Source organism: Ranitomeya imitator, chromosome 2 (assembly GCF_032444005.1).
Source record: "Ranitomeya imitator isolate aRanImi1 chromosome 2, aRanImi1.pri, whole genome shotgun sequence".
NCBI classification, from domain to species: Eukaryota; Metazoa; Chordata; class Amphibia; order Anura; family Dendrobatidae; genus Ranitomeya; species Ranitomeya imitator.
The window spans coordinates 750,634,909-750,661,250 of NC_091283.1; the positions used below are offsets into that span (position 1 = coordinate 750,634,909).

The 26,342-nt window shown below is 44.1% G+C and overlaps 1 protein-coding gene and 1 long non-coding RNA gene across 2 annotated transcripts in view; one reads left to right on the forward strand and one right to left on the reverse strand.

The window, feature by feature from the left end:
• The window catches only part of PSD (pleckstrin and Sec7 domain containing), a 631,535-nt gene that overhangs the window by 249,978 nt on the left and 355,215 nt on the right, over positions 1-26,342 (forward strand). The window contains exons 3-6 of the mRNA XM_069753283.1: positions 1,326-2,369; positions 2,496-2,598; positions 16,203-16,665; positions 24,930-25,373. Of these exons, the coding sequence (XP_069609384.1) occupies positions 1,425-2,369; positions 2,496-2,598; positions 16,203-16,665; positions 24,930-25,373 (1,955 nt within the window). The 5' untranslated portion in view covers positions 1,326-1,424. The remainder of the gene's footprint in view (positions 1-1,325; positions 2,370-2,495; positions 2,599-16,202; positions 16,666-24,929; positions 25,374-26,342) is intronic.
• On the reverse strand, positions 2,250-25,026 carry LOC138665631 (uncharacterized). Its single transcript, XR_011318502.1, has 3 exons — positions 24,959-25,026; positions 15,377-15,451; positions 2,250-2,334 (listed from the first exon to the last, which is right to left on the reverse strand). It is a non-coding gene; the product is annotated as an uncharacterized lncRNA (long non-coding RNA).

Genomic DNA, 26,342 nt, shown 5'->3' on the forward strand with positions numbered 1-26,342 from the left:
ATCAGATGAGCCCTGGATGAGGTCACATAGTTCAGCTGGAGAGGGCTGCAGAGACAACTGTGGGGGATGGGGCACAGAGCAGACTGATATCAGCCCCCTGGTTCTGCAGTGCTGTCCCGTGCAGTGAGTTCCTCCCCCATCTCTTCACATTGAGGAGATGCCGCAGCCTGCTCTGAATAGAACAGTGGAGGGAGCAGAAGACACACTGTAAGTCCTGCTCGTCCTCCATTGTTGTCCCTGTGTGCTGTGCAGCCGGGGCCCCGACCACAGGTGAGTACTCACCAGTCACCATTGGGACACGCCATGCAAGAGGACAGACAGCAGCCAGTGAGCGCTCTCCTCAGTCTGGTGGGGAAAGCGTTCATTGGCTAGCATCTCTCCCTGCATGACATGCCCCCTCTTTGAACTCCTGCACTTCGCGCCCCGCTCTCTCTCCGGCACTGGGTGTTCCATGATTACAGGAGGGAGTGAAAGGGGCTTGATCCTGCATGATACTGGGCCTGCCTGCAGGGGCCCCCCTCCACCTCTGGGCCCTGGAGCAGTGCCATCAGCAGTATTTCCAACCCTGGCTGGGGGCCCCTAGTGCAGCAGGGGCCCTAGGCAGCTGCCTAGTCTGCCTGCCCCTAACGCCGCCCTGTCCGTGTGCCATCAGTGTGCACATGGGCGGGACATTTTTCAGCCCGTGCTGCTACTGGAAACACTGACGTCTGAAAGAGCCCTTGGTGACTTTGATCATTTGCTGAATTTTGGAAGACTTTTGCCGATTTTTAGAGAAAAAGCTCAGGAATCCGAACACAAATCTGAATGTGCAACATTCATGCCAAATTTGAGATTGGTGAATGTTTTCTGAACAAGTTCGCTCATCTCTAAGTGACTGCACCTACAACTTGGCTTGTCTCTTTCCCCAGGTTTTCCTTAGGAATTTTGGTTTTCTTCTGAAAATTCACAACAAATATAGTCTTCTTATAAATTTCACCCTATTCAAAAGGGCTGATGCAAGTCATTAGAATAGTAAATTCTGCTCCATTACCTACAGCAAATTGCATGTTCTAAGAAATTTACAGTTAGATAACATGGTATCCTCAGTTTGTTATGCAGCTACTACCAATCTAGCTGCCCTGTCGTAGTAGCTGCAACATTAATAGGACAGCTACCTAACAGAATTAATATTATAATATAATATACTGTATGTAATATAATAATTATAAATAATTACCAGGTTCTGATTTATATTCCAAAAAATGTTTTACTTTGTATGTGACGTCTAAAAGGCAAATGTTGACTTTCTGTATTTTTCACAAATTTTTTTTTTCTATGTTTTTCAGACTTCTCTGGCGAAGCACAGATCTGTACACCAAACTATGTTTAATGAACCTTTCTATATATACCTGAAGCAACTGAATGTAACTGATCTATAAAATAAAATGATGGCTCAAACTGGTGGGGTTGTACGCTTTCTTCCTGAGGGGGACTGTATCCTTTCATCTCCAAGGGCCCTCCGAGACATTGAAGGCAAGCCTTGGTTACCAGGATTGAACTCAGAGGTAGCTTTTAGTCCACATAGATGTTTTACTCCAGACCTCAATTCTCGAAGAATCCAAGTTCTTAGAAAAAGCCTTATACCAGAAGCCAGACGTGCTCACCTAGGAATGTATAACAGTACAGGGTCTTTGGTTTGCAATGTTCCCGAAACAGGACATCGACCTGGAAGGGTAACTGCTCCTTGCAGTCCACTGAGAAGCAATCCTCAATATTCACCTGTCAGTAGGAGACCTTGTGCACTTTCTCAGGCTGCGGGGCATAGTTCTATTGTAACATTTACATTTGTTAAGAAATCCAGTGTGCAGACTTTAAATGGAATCCCATCGGAGTCTGATTCAAGTCAGATTGTACCACAAGAAGGCGAGATCCACAGAGAAGAGAGTTGTGCTGCTGAACTAGCAGTTGGCCACAAAGACTCTGGGGAGATAGCAGATGTTGCTAGCTGCAATAAACAGAGTGTTGACTCGCCACAACCTATATTTTCTCCCCAAGGAAGTAAAACGCCGCTAAAGTCTGAGAGTCCTAAAACATTGCAGAAGCCATCAGACAGTGAATCCGGGAATGGAAATCCCTACTCAGTCGGTGGTTCAGACATTCACCCGACCCCACAATGTAATTCTCCCAGTACATATGTTAATACAAGCTGTCCAACATCAGGTAATATATCACCAGCTAATAAAATGTCATCAAGTCCTTCTCAAAGCCCCCTCCTCCGACGGACTGTGGGAGAATCCAATATTAGTAAAGAAGACGTCACATCATCAATGCAGGAAGTTTCTAATGAGCAGTCACCTAGAAGTCCAAGGAGATTAGATCCTATTCAGCAGGTACGGAAATTGTCTCATTATATTGTATCTTAAGAAATCAGTTTAAATCCTGTATTTGTATTATATATTGTATTTTCAATTTTTTTGTTCCTATTTGTTTTTTTGTTTTACTATTCTTTTTTTCAGGCAGACACATGGGGTTATCCAAAGGAAGCCTCTTTACATGCACAGAAGATTGCAAAAGCCAAATGGGAGTTCTTCTATGGATCACCAGAAACACAAAGGACTGGTAAGGGATCAGCTTCAACCAAGGTGGCAGATGCTGTCCAGCTATGCGCACACTTTCTGAGTGTATATATATATACAGTGGGGCAAAAAAGTATTTAGTCAGTCAGCAATAGTGCAAATTCCACCACTTAAAAAGATGAGAGGCGTCTGTAATTTACATCATAGGTAGACCTCAACTATGGGAGACAAACTGAGAAAAAAAAATCCAGAAAATCACATTGTCTGTTTTTTTAGCAATTTATTTGCATATTATGGTGGAAAATAAGTATTTGGTCAGAAACAAAATTTCATCTCAATACTTTGTAATATATCCTTTGTTGGCAATGACAGAGGTCAAACTTTTTCTGTAAGTCTTCACAAGGTTGCCACACACTGTTGTTGGTATGTTGGCCCATTCCTCCATGCAGATCTCCTCTAGAGCAGTGATGTTTTTGGCTTTTCGCTTGGCAACACGGACTTTCAACTCCCTCCAAAGGTTTTCTATAGGGTTGAGATCTGGAGACTGGCTAGGCCACTCCAGGACCTTGAAATGCTTCTTACGAAGCCACTCCTGGCGGTGTGCTTTGGATCATTGTCATGTTGAAAGACCCAGCCACGTTTCATCTTCAATGCCTTTGCTGATGGAAGGAGGTTTGCACTCAAAATCTCATGATACATGGCCCCATTCATTCTTTCATGTACCCGGATCAGTCGTCCTGGCCCCTTTGCAGAGAAACAGCCCCAAAGCATGATGTTTCCACCACCTTGCTTTACAGTAGGTATGGTGTTTGATGGATGCAACTCAGTATTCTTTTTCCTCCAAACACGACAAGTTGTGTTTCTACCAAACAGTTCCAGTTTGGTTTCATCAGACCATAGGACATTCTCCCAAAACTCCTCTGGATCATCCAAATGCTCTCTAGCAAACTTGAGACGGGCCCGGACATGTACTGGCTTAAGCAGTGGGACACGTCTGACACTGCACGATCTGAGTCCATGGTGGCATAGTGTGTTACTTATGGTAGGCCTTGTTACATTGGTCCCAGCTCTCTGCAGTTTATTCACTAGGTCCCCCGGCGTGGTTCTGGGATTTTTGCTCACCGTTCTTGTGATCATTCTGACCCCACGGGGTGGGATTTTGCGTGGAGCCCCAGATCGAGGGAGATTATCAGTGGTCTTGTATGTCTTCCATTTTCTAATTATTGCTCCCACTGTTGATTTCTTCTCTCCAAGCTGGTTGGCTATTGCAGATTCAGTCTTCCCAGCCTGGTGCAGGGCTACAATTTTGTTTCTGGTGTCCTTTGACAGCTCTTTGGTCTTCACCATAGTGGAGTTTGGAGTCAGACTGTTTGAGGGTGTGCACAGGTGTCTTTTTATACTGATAACAAGTTTAAACAGGTGCCATTACTACAGGTAATGAGTGGAGGAAAGAGGAGACTCTTAAAGAAGAAGTTACAGGTCTGTGAGAGCCAGAAATCTTGATTGTTTGTTTCTGACCAAATACTTATTTTCCACCATAATATGCAAATAAATTGCTAAAACAACAGACAATGTGATTTTCTGGATTTTTTTTTCTCAGTTTGTCTCCCATAGTTGAGGTCTACCTATGATGTAAATTACAGACGCCTCTCATCTTTTTAAGTGGTGGAACTTGCACTATTGCTGACTGACTAAATACTTTTTTGCCTCACTGTATATATATATATATATATATATATATATATATATATATATATATATATACATACACAGTACCAAAGGCATCAAAACTATGAATTTACGCATGTGGGATTATATACTTAACAAAAAAGTGTGAAACAACTGAAATTATGTCTTATATTCTAGGTTCGTCAAAGTAGCCACCTTTTGCTTTGATGACTGCTTTGCACACTCTTGCCATTCTCTTGATGAGCTTCAAGAGGTAGTCACCGGGAATGGTTTTCAATTCACAGGTGTGCCCTGTCAGGTTTAATAAGTGGAATTTCTTACCTTATAAATGGGGTTGGGGCCATCAGTTGTGTTGTGCAGAAGTCTGGTGGAAGGAGAATCATAAAAAACCCAAAATTTTAATAATTATAAATTGTTAAAATGCCACCAACCTGTGGCTGCACCAAAAAACCACAACAAAACAAACCGTGAAAAACTAGTGTAGGGGGGAAGGAGAAATCCCTAGATGGTACCTATACTGGTGGCTGCCTATCAGCGGCGGTGGGCGCCCTAGGGGGAACGTTGTGGCGCCCTTGCTCAACGAAGGCATACCCTGGGGTCCCTAATAAGCCCTGATATCGCCAATGGGTCCCTCTACCCACACAATAGATATAGACTAAGGGTACCCCTCACATACTAAACAGATATCACACCTATGTATAGGGAATCCTAGACCCCAACACCGTGAATATAAAAACAAATGAGACCATGTGGTGGGCTAATGGCGGGCATGAGGCTTGTAGATAAAACGCCTATTTACCATAACTAAGACCAGGCATTTTTTATATACTGATAACTACACTCAGAAAAGGCACCTGTGCAGTGGAACAAAGACAGCAGTATATTCCATGGGCTAATTTATAAGTCCCATGATGGGTATCTGCCCGATAGACAGTAGCCTGCAGTCCATAAACAAATCCACAATCCACTGCCACGATCAATAGATCATATCAACATCTGTACGATTGGTACTTATCGTTCGATGCCGTGCCACGCCGACAGCCCACTATCATGAGTCAGGAGGTGACCTCTATCTTTTATCTTCGAGACACATGACAGCTTTATCTAGCCTCCTGATGAGCCTGAGGGGTGAAACGCGTCGAGGCGACTCATGATAGTGGGCTGTCGGCGTGGCACGGCATCGAACGATAAGTACCAATCGTACAGATGTTGATATGATCTATTGATCATGGCAGTGGATTGTGGCATTTGTTTATGGACTGCAGGCTACTGTCTATCGGGCAGATACCCATCGTGGGACTTATAAATTAGCCCATGAAATATACTGCTGTCTTTGTTCCACTGCACAGGTGCCTTTTTTGAGTGTAGTTATCAGTATATAAAAAATGCCTGATCTTAGTTATGGTAAATAGGCGTTTTATCTACACGCCTCATGCCCGCCATTAGCCCACCACATGGTCTCATTTGTTTTTATATTCACGATGTTGGGGTCTAGGATTCCCTATACATAGGTGTGATATCTGTTTAGTATGTGAGGGGTACCCTTAGTCTATATCTATTGTGTGGGTAGAGGGACCCATTGGCGATATCAGGGCTTATTAGGGACCCCAGGGTAAGCCTTCGTTGAGCGGGGGTGCCATAACGTTCCCCCTAGGGCGCCAACCCCCGCTGATAGGCAGCCACCAGTATAGGTATCATCTAGGGATTTCTCCTTCCCCCTACACTAGTTTGTCACTGTTTTGTTGTGGTTTTTTTGGTGCAGCCACAGGTTGGTGGCATTTTAAAAATTTATAATTATTAAAATTTTGTTTTTTTTATGATTCTCCTACTTAATGATCCCAAGTTACATTTATTATACTTTAAAATTTATGCAGAAGTCTGGTGGATACACAGCTGATAGTCCTACTGAATAGACTTAGAATTTGTATTATGGCAAGAAAAAAGCAGCTAAGTAAAGAAAAACAAGTGGCCATCATTACTTTAAGAAATGAAGGTCAGTCAGTCCGAAAAATTGGGAAAATGTTGAAAGTGTCCCCAAGTGCAGTTGCAAAAACCATCAAGCACTACAAAGAAACTGGCTCACATGAGGACCGCCCCAGGAAAGGGAGACCAAGAGTCACCTCTGCTTCTGAGGATAAGTTTATCCGAGTCACCAGCCTCAGAAATCGCAGGTTAACAGCAGCTCAGATTAGAGACCAGGTCAATGCCACACAGAGTTCTAGCAGCAGACACATCTCTACAACAACTGTTAAGGGGAGACTATGTGCAGCAGGCCTTCATGGTAAAATAGCTGCTAGGAAACCACTGCTAAGGACAGGCAACAAGCAGAAGAGACTTGTTTGGGCTAAAGAACACAAGGAATGGACATTAGACCAGTGGAAATCTGTGCTTTGGTCTGATGAGTCCAAATTTGAGATCTTTGATTCCAACCACCGTGTCTTTGTGTGATGCAGAAAAGGTGAACGGATGGAATCTACATGCCAAGTTCCCACCGTGAAGCATGGAGGAGGAGGTGTGATGGTGTTGGGGTGCTTTGTTGGTGACACTGTTGGGGATTTATTCAAAATTGAAGGCATACTGAACCAGCATGGCTATCACAGCATCTTGCAGCGGCATGCTATTCCATCCGGTTTGCGTGTAGTTGGACCATCATTTATTTTTCAACAGGACAATGACCCCAAACACACCTCCAGGCTGTGTAAGGGCTATTTGACCAAGAAGGAGAGTGATGGGGAGCTACGCCAGATGACCTGGCCTCCACAGTCACCAGACCTGAACCCAATCGAGATGGTTTGGGGTGAGCTGGACGGCAGAGTGAAGGCAAAAGGGCAAACAAGCGCTAAGCATCTCTGGTAACTCCTTCAAGATTGTTGGAAGACCATTCCTGGTGACTATCTCTTGAAGCTCATCAAGAGAATGCCAAGAGTGTGCAAAGCAGTCATCAAAGCTAAAGGTGGCTACTTTGAAGAACCTAGAATATACCACATATTTTCAGTTGTTTCACACTTTGTTAAGTATATAATTCCACATGTGTTAATCCATAGTTTTGATGCCTTCAGTGTAAATTTACAATTTTCATAGTCATGAAAATACAGAAAAATCTTTAAATGAGAAGGTGTGTCCAAGCTTTTGGTCTGTACTGTATATATATACAAAATATTATTGCTAATAATAATGCAAAATAATGCTCTACCTAAATATTCAAATATGCAATGTATCAAAGCAATTGAACATTACTGAGAATGCTGTTGTGAAACTGTTTAAAGGGGATCTTTCACAAAATTTCCCATATTGACCTGGGCATACAATGTATCAGGCATTGCAGAGCAGAAAAAAACATTGTTCCTTTTTTAAAATTTTGCCTTTCCATTGCAGAGATATTAGCGATCAAAGTATTTTGTACCTAAACAGTTCCAACAATTTTTAAGAACAAGTGTCACGGGGCTACCGTGACAAAGAGGCTTCAGAGAACTGCAGCGCTCTGGGCCTTGTTCACACACAGTGAACAGAAGCTCTGCTCCTGAATTCTGACTTGGCTGCCTTGTGCCAGCAGTGCAGGAGTTAACCTTGTTGCTGAAGTTGCTGAGAGCTTGGTCTCTCAGCTGAATTGGATTTTGTAATCTCATCCTCTATATAGACCTAGCTTTGACTACAACTGTTGTCAGTGATCAGTTCAGCTGCCTGGCTAGGAGTGTGAAGGAGGGTGGTGTTAGGAGCTTGGAGGTTTATCTACTTAGATTGTTGTTTGCTTATTTGGTTGCATGTTAAACCTGTTTTCCCTCCTTTGTTGTTGCTTACCTTTTTCATACTCAGTGTTTCCTCTGTGGTTGTGTGAGCTTTTCGGGTGTTTGCTATTTAAGTTACCTTGTCTGTATTCTCTGTCTATTTGTTGTTTTGCTATTTTTGCGCAGTCCTCCTTCCTGGGGGGGAGAGGGGGCCACTGATAGGGTTTATACAGGAGACAGGGATACGGTGGTGGCTCAGGCCTCCTAACCATTATAGGTACCCCTGAGATAAGGGCAAGTCAGGGCCCCTTTATAGAGTCAGGGACAGGTGCGAGTCCCAGTACGCCGTCCTGCCCCTTTATCGCCATTTACGGCGTGACAGTATCACTGACCTTAACATTTTTCTCTGTCCAATATGGATCCCATTGCTGCTTTGGCTGCGCAATTGCAGCTACTCAGTCTAGAGGTGGCTGACCTCCGCTTGGCGGTTGTACAGCGCACTCCAGCGGCCACTGTAGGGGTTGCCGCACCTCCACAAGCTTCACTGGAGCCTAAGATTGCATTACCTGACAGGTTCTCTGGGGGACGTGACAAGTTTGTTACTTTCAGGGAGGCCTGTAAATTATACTTTAAGTTGCGTCCCCACACTTCAGGTTCTGTGCAGAAGGTCGGGATTGTAATCTCGCTCTTACAAGGAGATCCCCAGGCCTGGGCATTTTCACTTCCTGCTGACGCTTTGCAGTTACGGACGGTGGAGGAGTTTTTTTCGAGCCTTGGGTCACGTGTACGATGATCCTGACGACATCTCCCTCGCTGAGTCCACAATACGTCACCTCTGCCAGGGAGACCGGCCAGTGGAGGATTACTGCTCTGAGTTTCGGAGATGGGCTACTGATACAATGTAGAATGATCCCGCACTTCGCAGTCAATTTTATCAGGGATTATCTGATAAGATAAAAGATGCCTTCACCCTACAAGAGAAACCAGCCACTCTGGAGGCTGCTATGTCCCTAGCTATTCGTGTAGACGTCGCCTGCGCCAGAGATTTAAGGAGACGCCGCTTTTTAAGGGTGACTCGAATTTGGAGTTACCAGAACCTGAGTCTCTAGGGGAACCTATGCGGTTAGGTGGCGCACCTCGTTCTAAGGGGACAGCAGTTGTTCGGCGTAAGGGAGGTGTATGTTTTTTCTGTGGCGGAAAAGGTCATTATGTGTATGTATGTCCTTCTAGAAGACAACCGCCGGAAAACTAATGAGCCCGGGTTGTGGGGAGGTTGCCAACTCGGGTGTACTTCTATCCTCCATAGGTAAGCCACATTTTTTTTTTACCAGCCAAGATTCGTCTTGGTGAAAATAAGCTCATAGTTTCTGCCTTCTTAGACTCTGGGGCAGGGTTTAATTTAATCGATGCTGGGTTTGTTCAGACACAGGGGCTTAAAACTCAGGAGTTGTCTAGACCCATACCCATAATTGCGATTGACTCTGCACCTTTGAGCCAGGGGACTTTCACCCAGATTGTCAGAGGGGTGATCCTGCAAATAGGGGCATTGCACTCTGAGTCAATAGATTGTTATGTGTTGGGGGGATTACCATCGCCTATAGTTCTCGGTTTACCCTGGCTCACGCTACACAATCCGGTGCTAGACTGGCCGACTCGAGAGATTACTAAATGGAGTGAGTTTTGCCAGGAACATTGCCTGGGCACCCGGTTGGCCGGGGTCGCTTCTCAGGTTCTGCCAGAGTTTATCTCAGATTTTGCGGTTGTGTTCTCTGAGGAGGGAAGTCAGGTGCAACCTCCACACCGCCCTTATGATTGTGCCATAACTCTTCTTCCTGGAGCTAAGTTACCTAAGAGTAAGCTATACAACATCTCTGCTCCTGAGAGACAAGCCATGAAGGATTATATCATGGAGAGTCTGGCCAAGGGTCATATCAGACCCTCGTCTTCTCCCATTGCAGCTGGGTTCTTCTTTGTAAATAAGAAAGACGGGGTTTACGCCCATGCCTAGACTTCCGTGAATTAAATCAAATTACGGTCCGGGATCCTTTTCCGCTCCCTCTTATTCCGGATCTCTTTAATCAAATTGTGGGGGCTAAGTGGTTCTCCAAATTGGATTTTAGGGGGGCATATAATCTCATTTGCATGAGGGAGGGGGATGAATGGAAGACGGCATTCAATACTCCAGAGGGACGCTACGAGAACTTGGTTATGCCTTTTGGGTTATGTAATGCCCCTGCCGTGTTTCAACATTTTGTCGATATACTTAGTCACCTGATTGGTAGGTTTGTGGTGGTATATCTCGATGACATCTTAATTTATTCTCCTGACCAGGAGTCTCATCGGGCTCATGTTAGGCAGGTCCTCCAGGTACTCAGGGACAATAAATTATTTGCCAAACTTGAGAAATGCATGTTTGCAGTCAAAGAGATTCCATTTTTGGGTTATTTTTTGTCCTCCACAGGATTGCGTATGGATCCGGCTAAGGTCAGGGCGGTCTTGAAGTGGGATCGTCCTGAGGATCTTAAGGCCTTACAGAGGTTTCTAGGTTTTCAAACTTCTATCGCAAATTTATTAAAGACTTCTCTGTGGTAGCCAAACCATTAACAGACATGACCAAAAGAGGCACGGACTTCTCTGCATGGTCCAGTGCGGCCTTGCAAGGCTTTTGAAACCTTAAAAAAGTGTTTTTCCACTGCACCCATATTAATAAAGCCTGACATCACTCAGCCATTTGTTGTAGAGGTGGATGCCTCTGAGCTAGGGGTGGGAGCTGTATTGTCACAGGGAATTTCTCAGAGTAAGTGGCGTCCATGTACATTTTTCTCGAAGATATTATCTCCTATGGAGAAGAATTATGATATTGGTAACATGGAGTTGTTAGCAATTAAGTGGCCATTTGAAGAATGGCGCCATTTTTTGGAGGGAGCACTTCACCCTGTCATGGTGATCACAGACCACAAAAATCTGTTGTATTTAGAATCTGCGAAGCGTCTTACACCTAGGCAGGCAAGGTGGTCTCTGTTCTTCGCCAGGTTCAATTTCTACATTACGTACAGGCCAGGAAGCAAGAATGTCAAGACTGACGCGTTGTCCCCTTGTTTCCTGGGGGGTGGAGATAATTGTGAGCCAGGTCCTATCCTGCAGAAGGGTGTAGTAGTCGCCGCAATTAATTCTGATCTTGAGAGAGAGGTGATAGAGGTACAGGGGGACGCCCCAGCAGCCTGTCCTTTAGGTAAACTTTTTGTTCCTGCTAATCTCCGTCTCAGGGTCATAAATGAACATCATGACTCGGTTTTGGCCGGATACCCTGGTTGTAAGGTTACCACGGACCTTCTCTCTCAGCGTTTTTGATGGTCTGGGGTAAAACATGATGTACAGGAATATATCGCTGCCTGCAGTGTATATGCGCATTCCAAGACCTCTCGTTCTCGCCCGTCTGGGTCTCTCCAACCTCTGGAGATTCCCAATAGACCTTGGACTCATTTGTCAATTGATTTCATCACTGACTTACCGGTTTTGGAGGGTAATACAGTTATTTTAGTCATAGTTGACAGATTTAGCAAGATGTCTCATTTCATTGCGCTCCCCGCATTACTAAATGCTACAGTAAGACTCTGGCACAGTTCTTTATCAAGGAGGTTGAGACTGCATGGTATTCCTTCAGATATCGTCTCAGACTGGGGGGTGCAATTTATTTCCAAGTTTTGGGGGGTATTTGCAGCCGGCTGGTGACTCATTTGTTGTTTTCTTCAGCTTTTCATCACCAATCCAATGGTCAAACAGAACGCATAAATCAAAATTTTAAAACTTATCTCAGGTGTTTCATTTCAGAGAATAAGGAGGACTGGGTTAAGTACTTACCATTAGCAGAATTTGCTGTAAACAACCGTACTCATGAGTCTACTGGTAAGTTTCCATTTTTCGGGGCTTATGGTTTTCATCCTCAATTTAGTTCATTTAATAGGAGGGATTTTTCTGGTGTTCCTGAAGAGGAGAGGTTTTCTTCATCCATCACGTCTGTATGGCAAGGGGTTCTTGATAAATTGAAGAGGATGGGTTCCAGATATAAGAATGCGGCTAATCGGAGGTCCGGACCTGTGTGTGGGTGATTGGGTTTGGTTGTCCTCTAAAAATATTAAGCTGAAAGTTCCCTCGTGGAAATTGGGCCCTAGGTTTATTGGCCCTTATAGGATTGTGGCCGTCGTGAATTCCGTTGCTTTTCGGCTGGCTTTGCCTCAGTCATTTAAGATCCATAATGTTTTCCATCGCTCCTTATTTAAGAAGTTTGTGGCGTCATCCAATCCGTCACCTTCACCTCCCTCTCCGGTCCTTGTTGATGGAAATCTCGAGTTCCAGATAGCCAGGGTCTTGGATTCTCGGTTAGTTCGTCGGTCCCTACAGTATTTGGTACACTGGAGAGAGTATGGTCCTGAGTAGAGGATGTGGGTATCTGCTGCCGATGTCCATGCGGTTAGGTTGGTTCGGGCATTTCATACAGCCCATCCTGAGAGACCTGGCCCTGAGGTTCCAGAGGTCCCTCGTAGAAGGGGGTTACTGTCACGGGGCTACCGCAACTAAGAGGCTTCAGAGAACCGCAGCGCTCTGGGCCTCGTTCACACACAGTGAACAGAAGCTCTTCTCCTGAATTCTGACCTGGCTGCCTGGTGCCAGCAGTGCAGGAGTTAACCTTGTTGCTGAAGTTGCTGAGAGCTTGGTCTCTCAGCTGAATTGGATTTTGTAATCTCATCCTCTATATAGACCTAGCTTTGACTACAACTGTTGTCAGTGATCAGTTCAGCTGCCTGGCTAGGAGTGTGAAGGAGGGTGGTGTTAGGAGCTTGGAGGTTTATCTACTTAGATTGTTGTCTGCTTATTTGGTTGCATGTTAAACCTGTTTTCCCTCCTTTGTTGTTGCTCCCCTTTTTCCTACTCAGTATTTCCTCTGTGGTTGTGTGAGCTTTTGGGGTGTTTGCTATTTAAGTTACCTTGTCTGTATTCTCTGTCTATTTGTTGTTTTGCTATTTTTGCGCAGTCCTCCTTCCGGGGGGGGAGAGGGGGCCACTGATAGGGTTTACACAGGAGACAGGGATACGCTGGCGGCTCAGGCCTCCTAACCATTATGGTACCCCTGAGATAAGGGCAAGTCAGGGCCCCTTTATAGAGTCAGGGACAGGTGCGGGTCCCAGTACGCCGTCCTGCCCCTTTATCGCCGTTTACGGCGTGAGACCGTGTGGTTATTACCAGAGAGATCTCACTAGGGGGTGTATTTACGTGTATGTCTTCCTCTTTCTGATGCTGACCAATCATAAGTAGATGAAAACACACCAGGGAAAGAAGAACAGGTCAGCACAATAGCCTAGAAGAGGTGAAGTGTGAGACATGTATTGACAAACAGTTTGCTCTTCTGACTGTGGAGTGATGATGTGCTGGAGCACAGCAGACCAGAGTGTGATTAACTGACAGCTTTCAACGGTCATCTAGGGCATGCAGAGTGGAAAGGTAGGGTCAGTGCGGTAGAGTTTAGTCTCATTACCAATAGATACTTTAGCTCTCCTCTCAAATTCAAATGAGCTTTATTGGGAGGACCAAATACACATAAGCATTACAAAAGTAAGTGTAGTGCTGCCAAGTCTGTTGTGCTGAATCTCCCCCCACACTGACTGCTGGAGATGAGAGCCGTTAGTCACACTCAGTTCTTCTGTGCTGTGGCAGACTCTAGAGAGATCATACCAAACATCCTCCAAGAGCAACAGAGAGGAAGTTAGCTGACAGCTCCAGCTCTAAGCCTTCACAAGGGAAAAAGTGAATATCACCAGTGACAGCCTGAAGCTGGGAGTTTATAAACACCAAGGTTCAGGTGTGTCAATTAGAGCTGGAGGGAGTTTGCCACTGGGTCCAACAGTCAGAAGGATTAAGAAGGCATTTGCAATGCCAAACACAGAGCCCTTCTGCAGCCAAATGTAGAGTGACTGCCTGTCCTAAGCTATTGTGGGATGTGTCATTCTTTCTGCAGTGTGTGTGTTCTGTCCTCACTAAATGAGGCAGGCTCATATGTAGCTATACAGGCAGCTAAATAGCTATACCGGAGTCCAATAAGGAGACTGTGGTTGAGTCTGTGCTTATTAAACGTAGTGGTATATTGATGCGGTGAAACGGCAATGCAGTGATATACATACAATCAGTGCATGGTATAGAAGAAATACATACTACACGATGTACATTATGCATAAACATTTAGAAAGCTAGTAACTGAACTAGGAGTATAACTGACTAAGCTAGGCTAATATAGAGCAGAAATTATCTACAGAAAGCATAAAAACATACCGGCAATGCAATCGCAAGGGGGATGAAGTGCAAGTGTCTTTCCTTGAAAGCAGACTGAAGGAAGAGAGGAGAAAATGGAGGGAGATGTAGGCTAAGCTACCATAATGCTTTGCAAAGGGGGAGGAGAATCAGACATGGAAAAATAGAAAAAACAGAAATAGAAGTGTGAACATGACTCTGACCGCTAGAGGGAGCCAAAACGCTACAAATAAAGGTATGAATATATCAGTTGCTGTATACTGGCTACTGAGAAAACTGCAAATTATGCAAACAGATAATTGGAGGTAACAAATTAGATGGCAGAGACAGGACAGTGTGGCTGCCTGCTTATGATTGGTTTGCATCAGAAAGAGAGAGAAGTGCACGCTCCCCAGTGAGATCTCTCTGGTAGTGCCCACTTGGACCTTAATTTTTTTTTTTACTATTTAGGTGCCAAATAATACTTTTTATCTCTACCATTTTGACTACAAAGAGGCAAAATAGAAAAAAAAAATGTGTGTCTTGTGTCCAAATCAACATGAAAAAATTTGGTGAAAGGTCCTCTTTAACCTTTTAAGTATTCAGCACCTTTGTGAAACAAACAATGAGAGGAGTACCATATTAGTAATCAATTGCCTAAAAAGCAAAGCAAAGGCCTTTTGCTTATTTCAATGCATTGTATTAAAAAGGACAAAAGAGAGATTAATAAAGTCTGATGAAGGTAAGACACAGAATAAAAATATTGGAAAACAAGAAAAAAATGTTTCTAAGGCTACGTTCACATTAGCGTTGCGCCGCTGTTGCGTCGGCGACGCAGCGGCGACGCAGCGGCGACGCGCCCCTATGTTTAACATAGGGGACGCGTGCGTTTTTTGGGTGGCGTTTTTCGCCACGTGCGTCGTTTCCGACGCTAGCGTCGGACGCAAGAAAATGCAACAAGTTGCATTTTCTGTGCGTCCGATTTTCGTCAAAAACGACGCACGCATCGCAAAACGCGCGCGTTTTTGCGTGCGTCGCGCGTTGCGTCGCCGACGCAGGGCGGCGCAACGCTAATGTGAACGTAGCCTAACATGAAAACACAACAAATCCTAGTAATATACTTACCCTCCTTGTGGAGTGTGTCAGTGACTACCTTCTGAACATCTGTCAAGTCAGCGGTCTTCCCCATGATTGTGGAGCCTACTTAAACAAAATAAGGGACTTTTTTAAACGCTTAGGAAGCCCTTGCAGGTGTTTTTGTTAGTTATTCTAATTTACTGAGATAATGACTTTTGGGTTTTCATTGACTCTAAACCATAATCATCAACACTAACAGAAACAAATACTTTTTGTATTGGAGAGCTGAAATAAATAAATTTTTGATGATATTCTAATTGTATAAGAATCACCTGTAGAAATCTAACAACCTGTAGAATAAGGTTAGGTGCAGTCAAGCGAATTTTCAGTCCGAGTGCAATCCGACAAAACATCGGATTGCACTTGGACCAACGTCTGTGCATATGTCTGATTTTTCCCTCAGACAGAGACTATTCAAGGAAAAAAATTGCTACATACCTGAGTTTGATCTGATATTCTGGTTGCACTTCGCCATGCAAGTCACTGAGCCTGTATAAAACATCAGACTGCACTCGGATGACATCTGAGTGCAGTCCGATTTCCATAGACTGACAGAAGTTCCAAGGAACATCTGAACTAATAAAAAATGGGTAATACATTATTTAAATTCTACCCCAAAAAGTATTAATGCAAGTTATATGTACAGTTTATCCAACCGAAAAAAAATGCTCAATACAGTTATCTCGCATGTCAGAAAACACAAAATGATTCTGCTCTTAAATACCATAAATGATTTGCTCCTTCAAGGGCTTAATTATAGAGTGCTCTTTGTACAAATATAATGTATTCAAGTCAAGAAATTAATTACTTTCAGGTTTACAAGTATCTGAGACTTCCTCATCTCCATGCTCACCTATAAGCAGTTGCAATTTGAAAAATCGGATTGTACCTACAGAAGTGTCTGAGCACAGCTTGTGCCACGTGGAAATTGAAATAGAGACAACACCTTCGATGAACCAGATACCACAAGCCTGTCAGACGGGAATTATCCGCAGAACTATCAAATACTCTGAAACAGACCTGGACTCGGTGCCGCTCAGGTGCTACCGAGAAACCAACATAGATGATATTTTGGCAGAAAACGAAGGCCTGGATTCAGCTATTGGCAGTCAAAAGGACAGTGAAAGCAACACTGATACGAGCAATGAGAAAGCAGAGCATCAAGAAGACCCTGTCATCACAGAGATACCTACATTTCATAAGAATGTGACCCAAGGCAGTGTTGAAGAGGACGATGATGAAGTGTTTGAATCAATGAAGTTGGGAGAGGTAAAAAGGTGAGAGATTGTACAACAATATAATCCATAACAAAAATAGTACCACATATATAGTTGTACTCAAAAGTCTACATACCCCGGCATAATTTTTGCTTTCTTGGCCTTTTTTTTTTAGAGAATATGAATGATAAGACCAAATCTTTTTCTCCACTCATGGTTAGTGGTTGGGTGAAGCCATTTATTGTCAAACTACTGTGTTTTCTCTTATTAAATCATAATGACAACCCAAAACATCCAAATGTCCCTGATCAAAAGTTTACATACCATGGTGATTTTGGCCTGATAACATGCACAGAAGTTGACACAAATGAGTTTGACTGGCTACTAAAGGTGACATCCTCACCTGTGACCTATTTGCTTGTAATCAGTGTGTGCATAAAAGCTGAGTGAGTTTCTGGGATCCAGACAGACTCTTGCATCTTTCATCCAGCCACTCATGTTCCTGGATTGTGAGTCATGGGGAAAGGGGGAAAGCAAAAGAATTGTCAACGGATCTAAGGGAAAAGGTAGCTGAACTGTATAAAACAGGAAAGGGATACAAAAAGATATCCAAGGATTGATGATGCCAGTCAGCAGCGTTCAAACTGTGATTAACAAATGGAAAATCAGGACTCTGTAAAACCAAAACCAAAGTCAGGTAGACCAACAAAAATGTCCTCTATAACTGCCAGCAAAAATTCTGCCGGGGTATGTAAACTTTTGAGCACAACTGTATGCCCTTCATAGTGAAGTTATACCTCTGAAAATTTACTTAAATTATAGCTAATTTTTCTATGTTACTCATTTTACACATATCTCCTTATGCACAAAATGGAGTGATTATGTGTTATTACTAGTGATGAGTGAATATACTTGTTACTCGAGATTTCCCGAGCACGCTCGGGTGTCCTCCTAGTATTTTTTAGTGCTCGGAGATATAGCTTTCCTCACCTCTGCTGAATGATTTACATCTGTTAACCAGCATAAGTACATGTGGAGGTTGCCTGGTTGCGAGGGAATCCCCACATGTAATCAAGCTGGCTAACAGATGTAAATCATTCAGCAGAGGTGAGGAAAGCTAAATCTCTGAGCACTAAAAAAAACTCGGAGGACACCCGAGCGTGCTTGGGAAATCTCGAGTAACGAGTATATTCGCTCATCACTAGTTATCACTAGTGTTGAGCGATACCGTCCGATATTTGAAAGTATCGGTATCGGATGGTATCGGCCGATATCCGAAAAATATTGGATATCGCCGATACCGATAACAGATACCAATACAAGTCAATGGGACACAAATATCGGAAGGTATCCTCTATGGTTCCCAGGGTCTGAAGGAGAGGAAACTCTCCTTCAGGCCCTGGGATCCATATTAATGTGTAAAATAAAGAATAAAAATAAAAAATATTGATATACTTACCCTCGGACGGGCCCTGGTTGGCACCGCTGCAATCGCCATGCTTTTCTTCCTAAGAATGAGCGCTTTAATGACCTTCGATGACGTCGCGGCTTGTGATTGGTCACTGAGCGCTCAGTGACCAATCACAAGCCGCGACGTCATCGAAGGTCATTAAAGTGCTCATTCTTAGGAAGAAAAGCATGGCGATTGCAGCGGTGAGAACCAGGGCCCGTCCGAGGGTAAGTATATCAATATTTTTTATTTTTATTCTTTATTTTACACATTAATCTAAATCCTGATACCGATTCCCGATATCACAAAAATATCGGAACTCGGTATCGGAATTCCGATACCGCAAATATCGGCCGATACCCGATACTTGCGGTATCGGAATGCTCAACACTAGTTATCACTCATATAAGGGACTTATATTCAGTGATTGGATAGAGCTAATTGTACCTGTCCTTATTGCTTTTAAACATTGTGCTTGTATACACTGTGCTTGTTGACACTATGCTGATTCCTGACAGTGAGGATATTACATGCTGCTAGGATTGGCTGCATGGCTTCATTTTATAATTAAAGGGTGCTTCCATGTTTGAGATGAAAATCTTCAGTGATTATAGGTGGCTGCAGGCTTCTGAATTCTCACAGTGCATGCACTGCACACGTTTAGGATTCTCTCATGCACAAGTGTGTGATTTATATACACTGCTCAAAAAAATAAAGGGAACACTAAAATCCCACATCCCAGATATCACTGAATGACATTTTCCAGATGTAAATCTTTATTCATTACATAGTGAATGCTCAAAATCAAAGTGGAAAATGAAGTTACAGGCTGATATAACTTCAGTGGAAATGCCTCAAGACAAGGAAATGATGCTCATTAGTGATGAGCAAGTATACTCGTTGCTCGGGTTTTCCCGAGCACGCTTGGGTGGTCTCCGAGTATTTGTGAGTGCTCAGAGATTTAGTTTTTGTTGACTCAGCTGCATGATTTACGGCTGCTAACCAGCCTGAGTACATGTGGGGGTTGCCTGGTTGCTAGGGAATCCCCACATGTATTCAAGCTGTCTAGCAGTTGTAAATCATGCAGCTGAGGCGAGGAAAACTAAATCTCCGAGCACTAACAAATACTCGGAGATCACCCGAGCGTGCTCAGGAAAACCTGAGCAGCGAGTATACTCGCTCATCACTAATGCTCAGTAGTGTGTGTGTGCCTGTATGACCTCCCTACAATGCATGGGCATGCTCCTGATGAGGCGGCGGATGGTCTTCTGAGGGATCTCCTCCCAAACTTGGACTAAAGAATCCTCCAACTCCTGGACAGTCTGTGGTGCAACGTGACGTTGGTGGATGGTGTGAGACATGATGTCCCAGATGTGTTCAATCAGATTCAGGTCTGGGGAACGGGCGGGCCAGTCCTTAGCTTCAATGCCTTCATCTTGCAGGAACTGCTGACACACTCCAGCCACATGAGGTCTGGCATTGTTCTGCATTAGGAGAAACCCAGGGCCAACCGCACCAGCATATGGTCTCTCAAGGGGTCTGAGGATCTCATCTCGGTACCTAATGGCAGTCAGGCTACCTCTGGTGAGCACATGGAAGGCTATGCGGCCCTCCAAAGAAATGCCACCCCACACCATTACTGACCCACTGCCAAACGAGTCATGCTGAAGGAGGTTGCAGGCAGTAGATCACTCTCCACGGCGTCTACAGACTCTGTCACATCTGACACATGTGCTCAGTGTGAACCTGCTTTCATCTGTGAAGAGCACAAGGCGCCAGTCGCGAATTTGCCAATCCTGGTGTTCTGTGGCAAATGCCAAGCGTCCTGCACAGTGTTGGGCTGTGAGTACAACACCATCTGTGGAAGTCGGGCACTGAGACCATCCTCATGGAGTCAGTTTCTAACCGTTTGTGCAGACACATGCACATTTGTGGCCTGCTGGAGGTCATTTTGCAGGGCTCTGGCAGTGCTCCTCCTGTTCCTCCTTGCACAAAGGCTGAGGTAGCGGTCCTGCTGTTGGGTTGTTGCCCTCCTTTGGCCCACTCCATGTCTCCTGGTGTACTGGCCTGTCTCCTGGTAGCGCCTCCAGCCTCTGGACCCTACGCTGACAGACACAGCAAACCTTCTTGCCACAGCTCGCATTGATATGCTATCCTGGATGAGCTGCACTACCTTAGCCACTTGTATGAGTTGTAGAATCCGTATCATGCTACCACGAGTGTGAAAGCACAACCAACATTCAAAAGTGACCAAAATATCAGCCAGAAAGCATTGGTACTGAGATGTGGTCTGTGGTCCCCACCTGCAGAACCATTCCTTTATTAAGTGTGTCTTGATAATTGCCAATAATCTGTTGTCCATCTGTTGTCTATTCCATTTGTACAACAGCCTGTGAAATTGATTGTCAATCAGTGTTGCTTCCTAAGTGGACTGTTTGATTTCACAGAAAATTGATTTACTTGGAGTTATATTCTGTTGTTTAAGTGTTCCCTTTATTTTTTTGAGTAGTGTACTTCTGGCCACATTATGACTAGATGTGCCCGGCCTCACTCAATTCATTTTAATTGAGTTAGGCCACGCATGTCTAGTCAGCACGTGACCACATGTATGCAAATCACTGGCACCAGAGAATCCTGACAGCCTGCAGTGTGCATTGTTAGAATTCAGAAATCTGCAGTCACATAAAGTGATTGCAGACTCATCACAAGCTTGGATAACCCCTTTATTGCTCCTAACATAAATAAAAATATGAGAATTAGTATCACAAAAATCTCCATGAGTTTTCTCATCCAAAGCCTTTTCTGCAGTCTTCCATCTTCTTTGGTCTTCTGTAGCACATCCCCACACAACACCCCTAAAGATAGCAGTATCATTATGATGCTCCTAATGAAATATCTGCCCTACGCTGAGCCCCTGAATATATAATTTCACCTCACTATATTCCCTGCACAAAATATGACCCCACGCTGTCCCTCTTATGGTACATGCTCTCCATACTGCCCCTCCTTTCCATAATTGGCCCCCTCTTCACAATCTTCTCTCACACTGAGACCCCCTATAGTGCAGAGTCTCTAAACTGTGCCACCTCATCACACCCCCTCCTTGGTATTGGAAACACCGGAGAAAAAATAGGAGTTTTTATATAAAAAGTAACAAAAGCTTTATTATAGACCTATACAAACAATTAAAAACACAAACACAGTGATGAAAGTGCTAAGAACAAAGACACCAGATATAGGTGGCACTCAGTATAGTAGCACATGTATCATTGCATCAGTGCAATCATCAGATAAATCCAGTGAAGGCAAAACCCTCCTTAAAGTATCCCAAACAAACACAACCCTCATCATAATGAGTAAAGGTCATTGTGGCACAGGCCATCTCATGTAGTGACCTATGGGAGTGTATATATACAGCGGACCACCAGTACTGTAAAGCGTCTAACCGTAATATATAACCAGCCTGGTGGACCTAAGAATGGATACAAAAAGAGAGCATGTCTCACCTAAAACTGAGGAGTCCACTGCACGTACCCCGATGTGTGTTTCGCCGCTGTCAGCACTCGCTTTCTCAAGGGGAAGTGACACAATCTTCTCTCACACTGAGACCCCCTATAGTGCACAGTCTCTAAACTGTGCCACCTCATCACACCCCCTCCTTGGTATGCTGTCACCTCCTGGCTGTGCCCTTACACTGTTGCCCCATGCCTCATCCCACACACTACTCAGTCTCTATTGTGTGTGTGGCACCCCTGAAGGTCCAGACGCCACAGAGGTACTGCATCTCAGCCAGAGGTGTAGTATCCCAACTCTCTGGTAAGAAGGGAACATTGCACAGAACTCTCATGTGCACCCCACAGACACCAGTTTAGACAGGGAATCTGGTGATCCCTAAGGGAGGATGGCCTCATCCCAGTCTAGATAGGAAAGGGTGTTGGGGAGTGGGTAAAGAAGGTAGGAAAAAGGGTGAGGAGCTAGTCAGGCGGGAAGGAGTGTGTGAGAGCAGTCGGTCCTGAGAGAGTGGCGGCGATACACAGGTCCGGCACTACATTTCAGTATGGGTAAGCATTGCTGCTGGAATATGACTCTATACCGTTGTGCTACTACTGAGCAATTACTGTGCGATGTGTCACTATGTCTAACGGTAGTGACACAGTGCAGATGCTTTCCTGACTGATATTTGAGCACTAAGCACTTTATTCCATGGTACTTGTCTGGATACATACCTGTGGCTAACCTGATCCCTTATTATTTTTGTTACTGTTATTCTTTTGTATTTGTTGTTACTTTGATTTATTTGTAATTAATTAATAAATTTATACATTTTTTATATATGTTTTGTGGACATTATGCTCCGTATTTTTCTCATGGTGGCTACTATATTTAGGAGTGTCCTCTCGTACTGAGACTGCCATAGGCATTGTGTCAATTTGTGATGTATGTTCTAGGCATCCCATTTTGTAAAGTGTTCCTTTTGGGTTGGAGTTATACAAAGGAGAAGGAAGTCTGAGAAGTGGGAGAAAGGAAGTGGAGCTGGACAGACGTGCAGGTCTGCAGCTCCTGACAGACACAAAAAGAGCAAGAGAATTGAAAGGGAGGAGAAGAAGCTCCCAGAAAGAAGAGGTTCCAGGGACACGGGAAGTGCGGAGGCCACCCATGGGACACATTTCCAGGCTGACCAGTGGAGTGACTAGGCTGCAGTAGGGGATCCAGCCCCTGAATTAGTGGGAACACTCCAGGCTCCAGCTAAGAATCCACACGCTGCTGTGATTGCAGGTGCAGCAGCCACATTTTCTCTTACTTGCTTAAAAGGTGAACATATAGGGTCCAGGGGACATAGAGTACGTCGCCTGGCAAGACCTGCATTCACTGGCTTTGGACACTGGGTGGCAAGCGCAGGGCAGGAGAGGCGATAGCCAGAACAGAAAGAAGGCTAGGAGAGGCGTACATATAAAAGAAGTTCTGGACAGGTGCCCGACTTGCCAGAGAGTTTCCTGGGCTTCTTACCTGGACACAGCACCCCAGCTGGGAGTCCGAACTGTAAGTAAAACTGTGAAAACAGCAGCATGCTGTTTCCTTCCGTTCCTTTCAGGCATCACCTACTTTGCGCATCTACCTGTCCCTAGCAACATTGCCACCCACATCACTAACGGCCCTGGGGACCAAGCTCTATCTGTGGGGAGCTATATCATCTAAGCTGCAACATCATCAGCCCCAGAAAATCCCTTTAAGCAGCATCGGCCACCCCTGGCTGAATACCACAGGTGGCATCACGAACATTACTACATTAGACTTTATTTCCATTTTCCTTAATCCCCTTTTACTGGATACCCAAGGCCACAGACCGAGTCATCGCCACCGTGACCACCCCTTTAAGAACATAACTGGCCCGGTACCGAGTACCCCATGGTCCTAGCGGGTGCTCCATGTGCTCACTCACACTTTTTTCCCCACATACTGTCTCCTTGCACGTTTCCCCCTCCCTCCTTATACATTTACCCTCTCACTTTCCATACTGCCTCCTCACACATCCCTCAAACTACCATACTTTGTCCGCACCCATCCCATCACCCCCATACTGTATCCTCATACATTTTCCCCTCGCTCCTTATACTTTGTCCACACCCATACCACCACTCACCATACTGTGTCTGCACCCTTCCTGCTTACATGCCTCATCTTATACCTTCCTTCTCATATTGCATCTACAAATTTCTCCCGCTCCTCATATTGTGTCTGCACCTGTCACTTCCTTGCTCCCCAAATTTCTGTCCTAAAATCATACCCCATTACACGAAATCTCACCCAGCTCCGTTACACGAAAAACCCCATCAAAATAAATCTCCCCACACACTAAATACTCCCCACACACAGTGAATAACCCTCTCATACACACACAGTGGATACCTGTCTCACACACACACGGTGAATACCCAACACACATACAGTAAATACCCCTCACACACACAGTAAATACCCCCCACACAGAGTAAATGCCCACCAAGCACAGTAAATACCACTCCCACACACAGTAAATACCCCATCACACACACACACAGTAAATACCCCACTCACACACACAGTAAATACCCCACATACAGTAAATACCCCACACACAGTAAATGCCCCACATACAGTAAATTCCCCCTCCATACACACAAAGTAAATACTCCCCTCCACGCACACAGTAATTACCTCCCTCCACACATACACAGTAATTACCCCCCTCCACACACAGTAAATACCCCCCACACATACAGTAAACTAAGAGAACTGCAGACTCCCAGTCCGGAGGGCGGCAAAAAGCAGCCGCTGGGGTAGATATTTTGGACAGCCGCATTAGGTGGCTCGACTGTGCGCCCTGGGCACATGTCCCGGCCCACCCTCTAGTTATGCTGCTGGTTTGACCTATCAACATATCACATTAGTTAATCAGGACAATAAAAAAATTGAAATGCCAGAATTAAAGTTTTTCAACACCTTCCTCCATAATTGCAATAAAAAACAGCCAAAACACATATACTCCAAAAGAGTTCCATTAAAAATTAAAGCTCACCTCCAAAAAACAAGCCCTTATACAAGTCCGTCAACATAACAATAAAAAAGTTACAGGTCTCAGGAAAGGGTGGCAGATTTTATACAGATTTTTTTTCCCCACTTAAATTTAAAAAGAAAAAAACTATACAAATTTGGTATCAATATAGTCATACTGACCAGGAGAAACCTATTGCAAAGTTACTATTGCCACATAAAGATTGATGTTTTCTAATATCTTCCATTTTCCTATCTTTTTTCATACTATTTAATTAATAAAATATTTTATAATCTATTGACTTATTAATGGTAACGTGTACTATCCTTTTTTGTTTTTCAGGGAAACTATACAGACACCATTGCGTTCACCTTTGACATTCCGTTTGTGTCATCGATTCTCTGAAGATGGCATGGACTCATTCAGCAAACATTTTGAAAGTATTATGGAATCTCATAGAGCCAAGGGGACATCTTACTCCAGTCTTGATTCCATTGACATTCTTTCTTCCTCTTTGCAAAATCAAAACAGCTTCTTCACATTTGACCTTCCAACACTGACCTCAGAAACCCAGAAGCAGATCTGCAGGAATGCTCAGCTTATTGAAGACAACTTTGCACCTTTAGCTCACTTGGAGCAGGACTCGGGGACAAGTTCCGCTACTGAATCTGCCTGGAGTGAGAAAGAGGAGGAAACCATAAATGTTATGAGAGTTACACACAATGAGCTGCACAGTTCCTCTCCATCTGATCACAGCCTAATTATTGCTGATGCCATTATACACAGGTATGTCATAAAGTAACCCTACTGGTTTTGGAATAATGATGCTGTCAAATAACCTATTAGGGAATTCTGAGTTAGCCCCTTTCCGACATGTGCCACAATAGTGCGCACATGTCGGACTTCCCCTGTTTGGTGTTTGCTCCGGCTCTGAGCACGCACCTTTCCGGGCACATGACAGCTGATATGTTGTACCCACAACAGCCGTGGGTGGAATCGCGATCCACTATTTAAATGCTGTGGTCAATCTCTGACAACGACATTTAACTTGTGCTTACAGGAAGCGCGTTACTAATGCCGCCCATTGGTGACCCTGTCACATGATCGTGGGTCACCGATGGGTCGATATGACAACCAGAGGTTTGCAGTAGACCTCTGTGGTTGTCGGTACCAGATTGCTATGAGAGCCATCCCGTGGTCAGCGCTCATAGTAAGTGATTATTTCTGCTACACACAGGCAATCTGATCATCGCCTGTATGCAGCAGAGGCCATCGGATTATCGCAGCTTCTAGTCTCCCATAGAGACAATTACAGCATGTAAAACGTTTTTAAATATATTGAAAAGATAAAAAAATATATAAAAGTTTTGCATCATTCAAAATAATGAAAAAATCAAATATGCATACTGTATATTTGGTGTTGCCGTGTTCAGAACTGTCTGATCTATCAATATAAAAAAAAGAATTAACCTGATGGCTAAATGGCGTAATGAGAAAAAATTAAAAACACAAGAATTACTTTTTTTGGTTACTGCTACATTGCACTAAAATGCAATAACACACAATCAAAACATTGTATCTACACCAAAATTGTATCAATAAAAACATCAGCTCGGCTTGCAAAAACTAAGCCTTCACCCAACCCCAGATCAATAAAAATTGTTTCCAAAAATAGCGCCATTTTTTATTTTTTTATTTTAAATTTTGGATTTTTTTTCACCAGTTAAATGAAAAAGAACCTATACATGTTTGGTG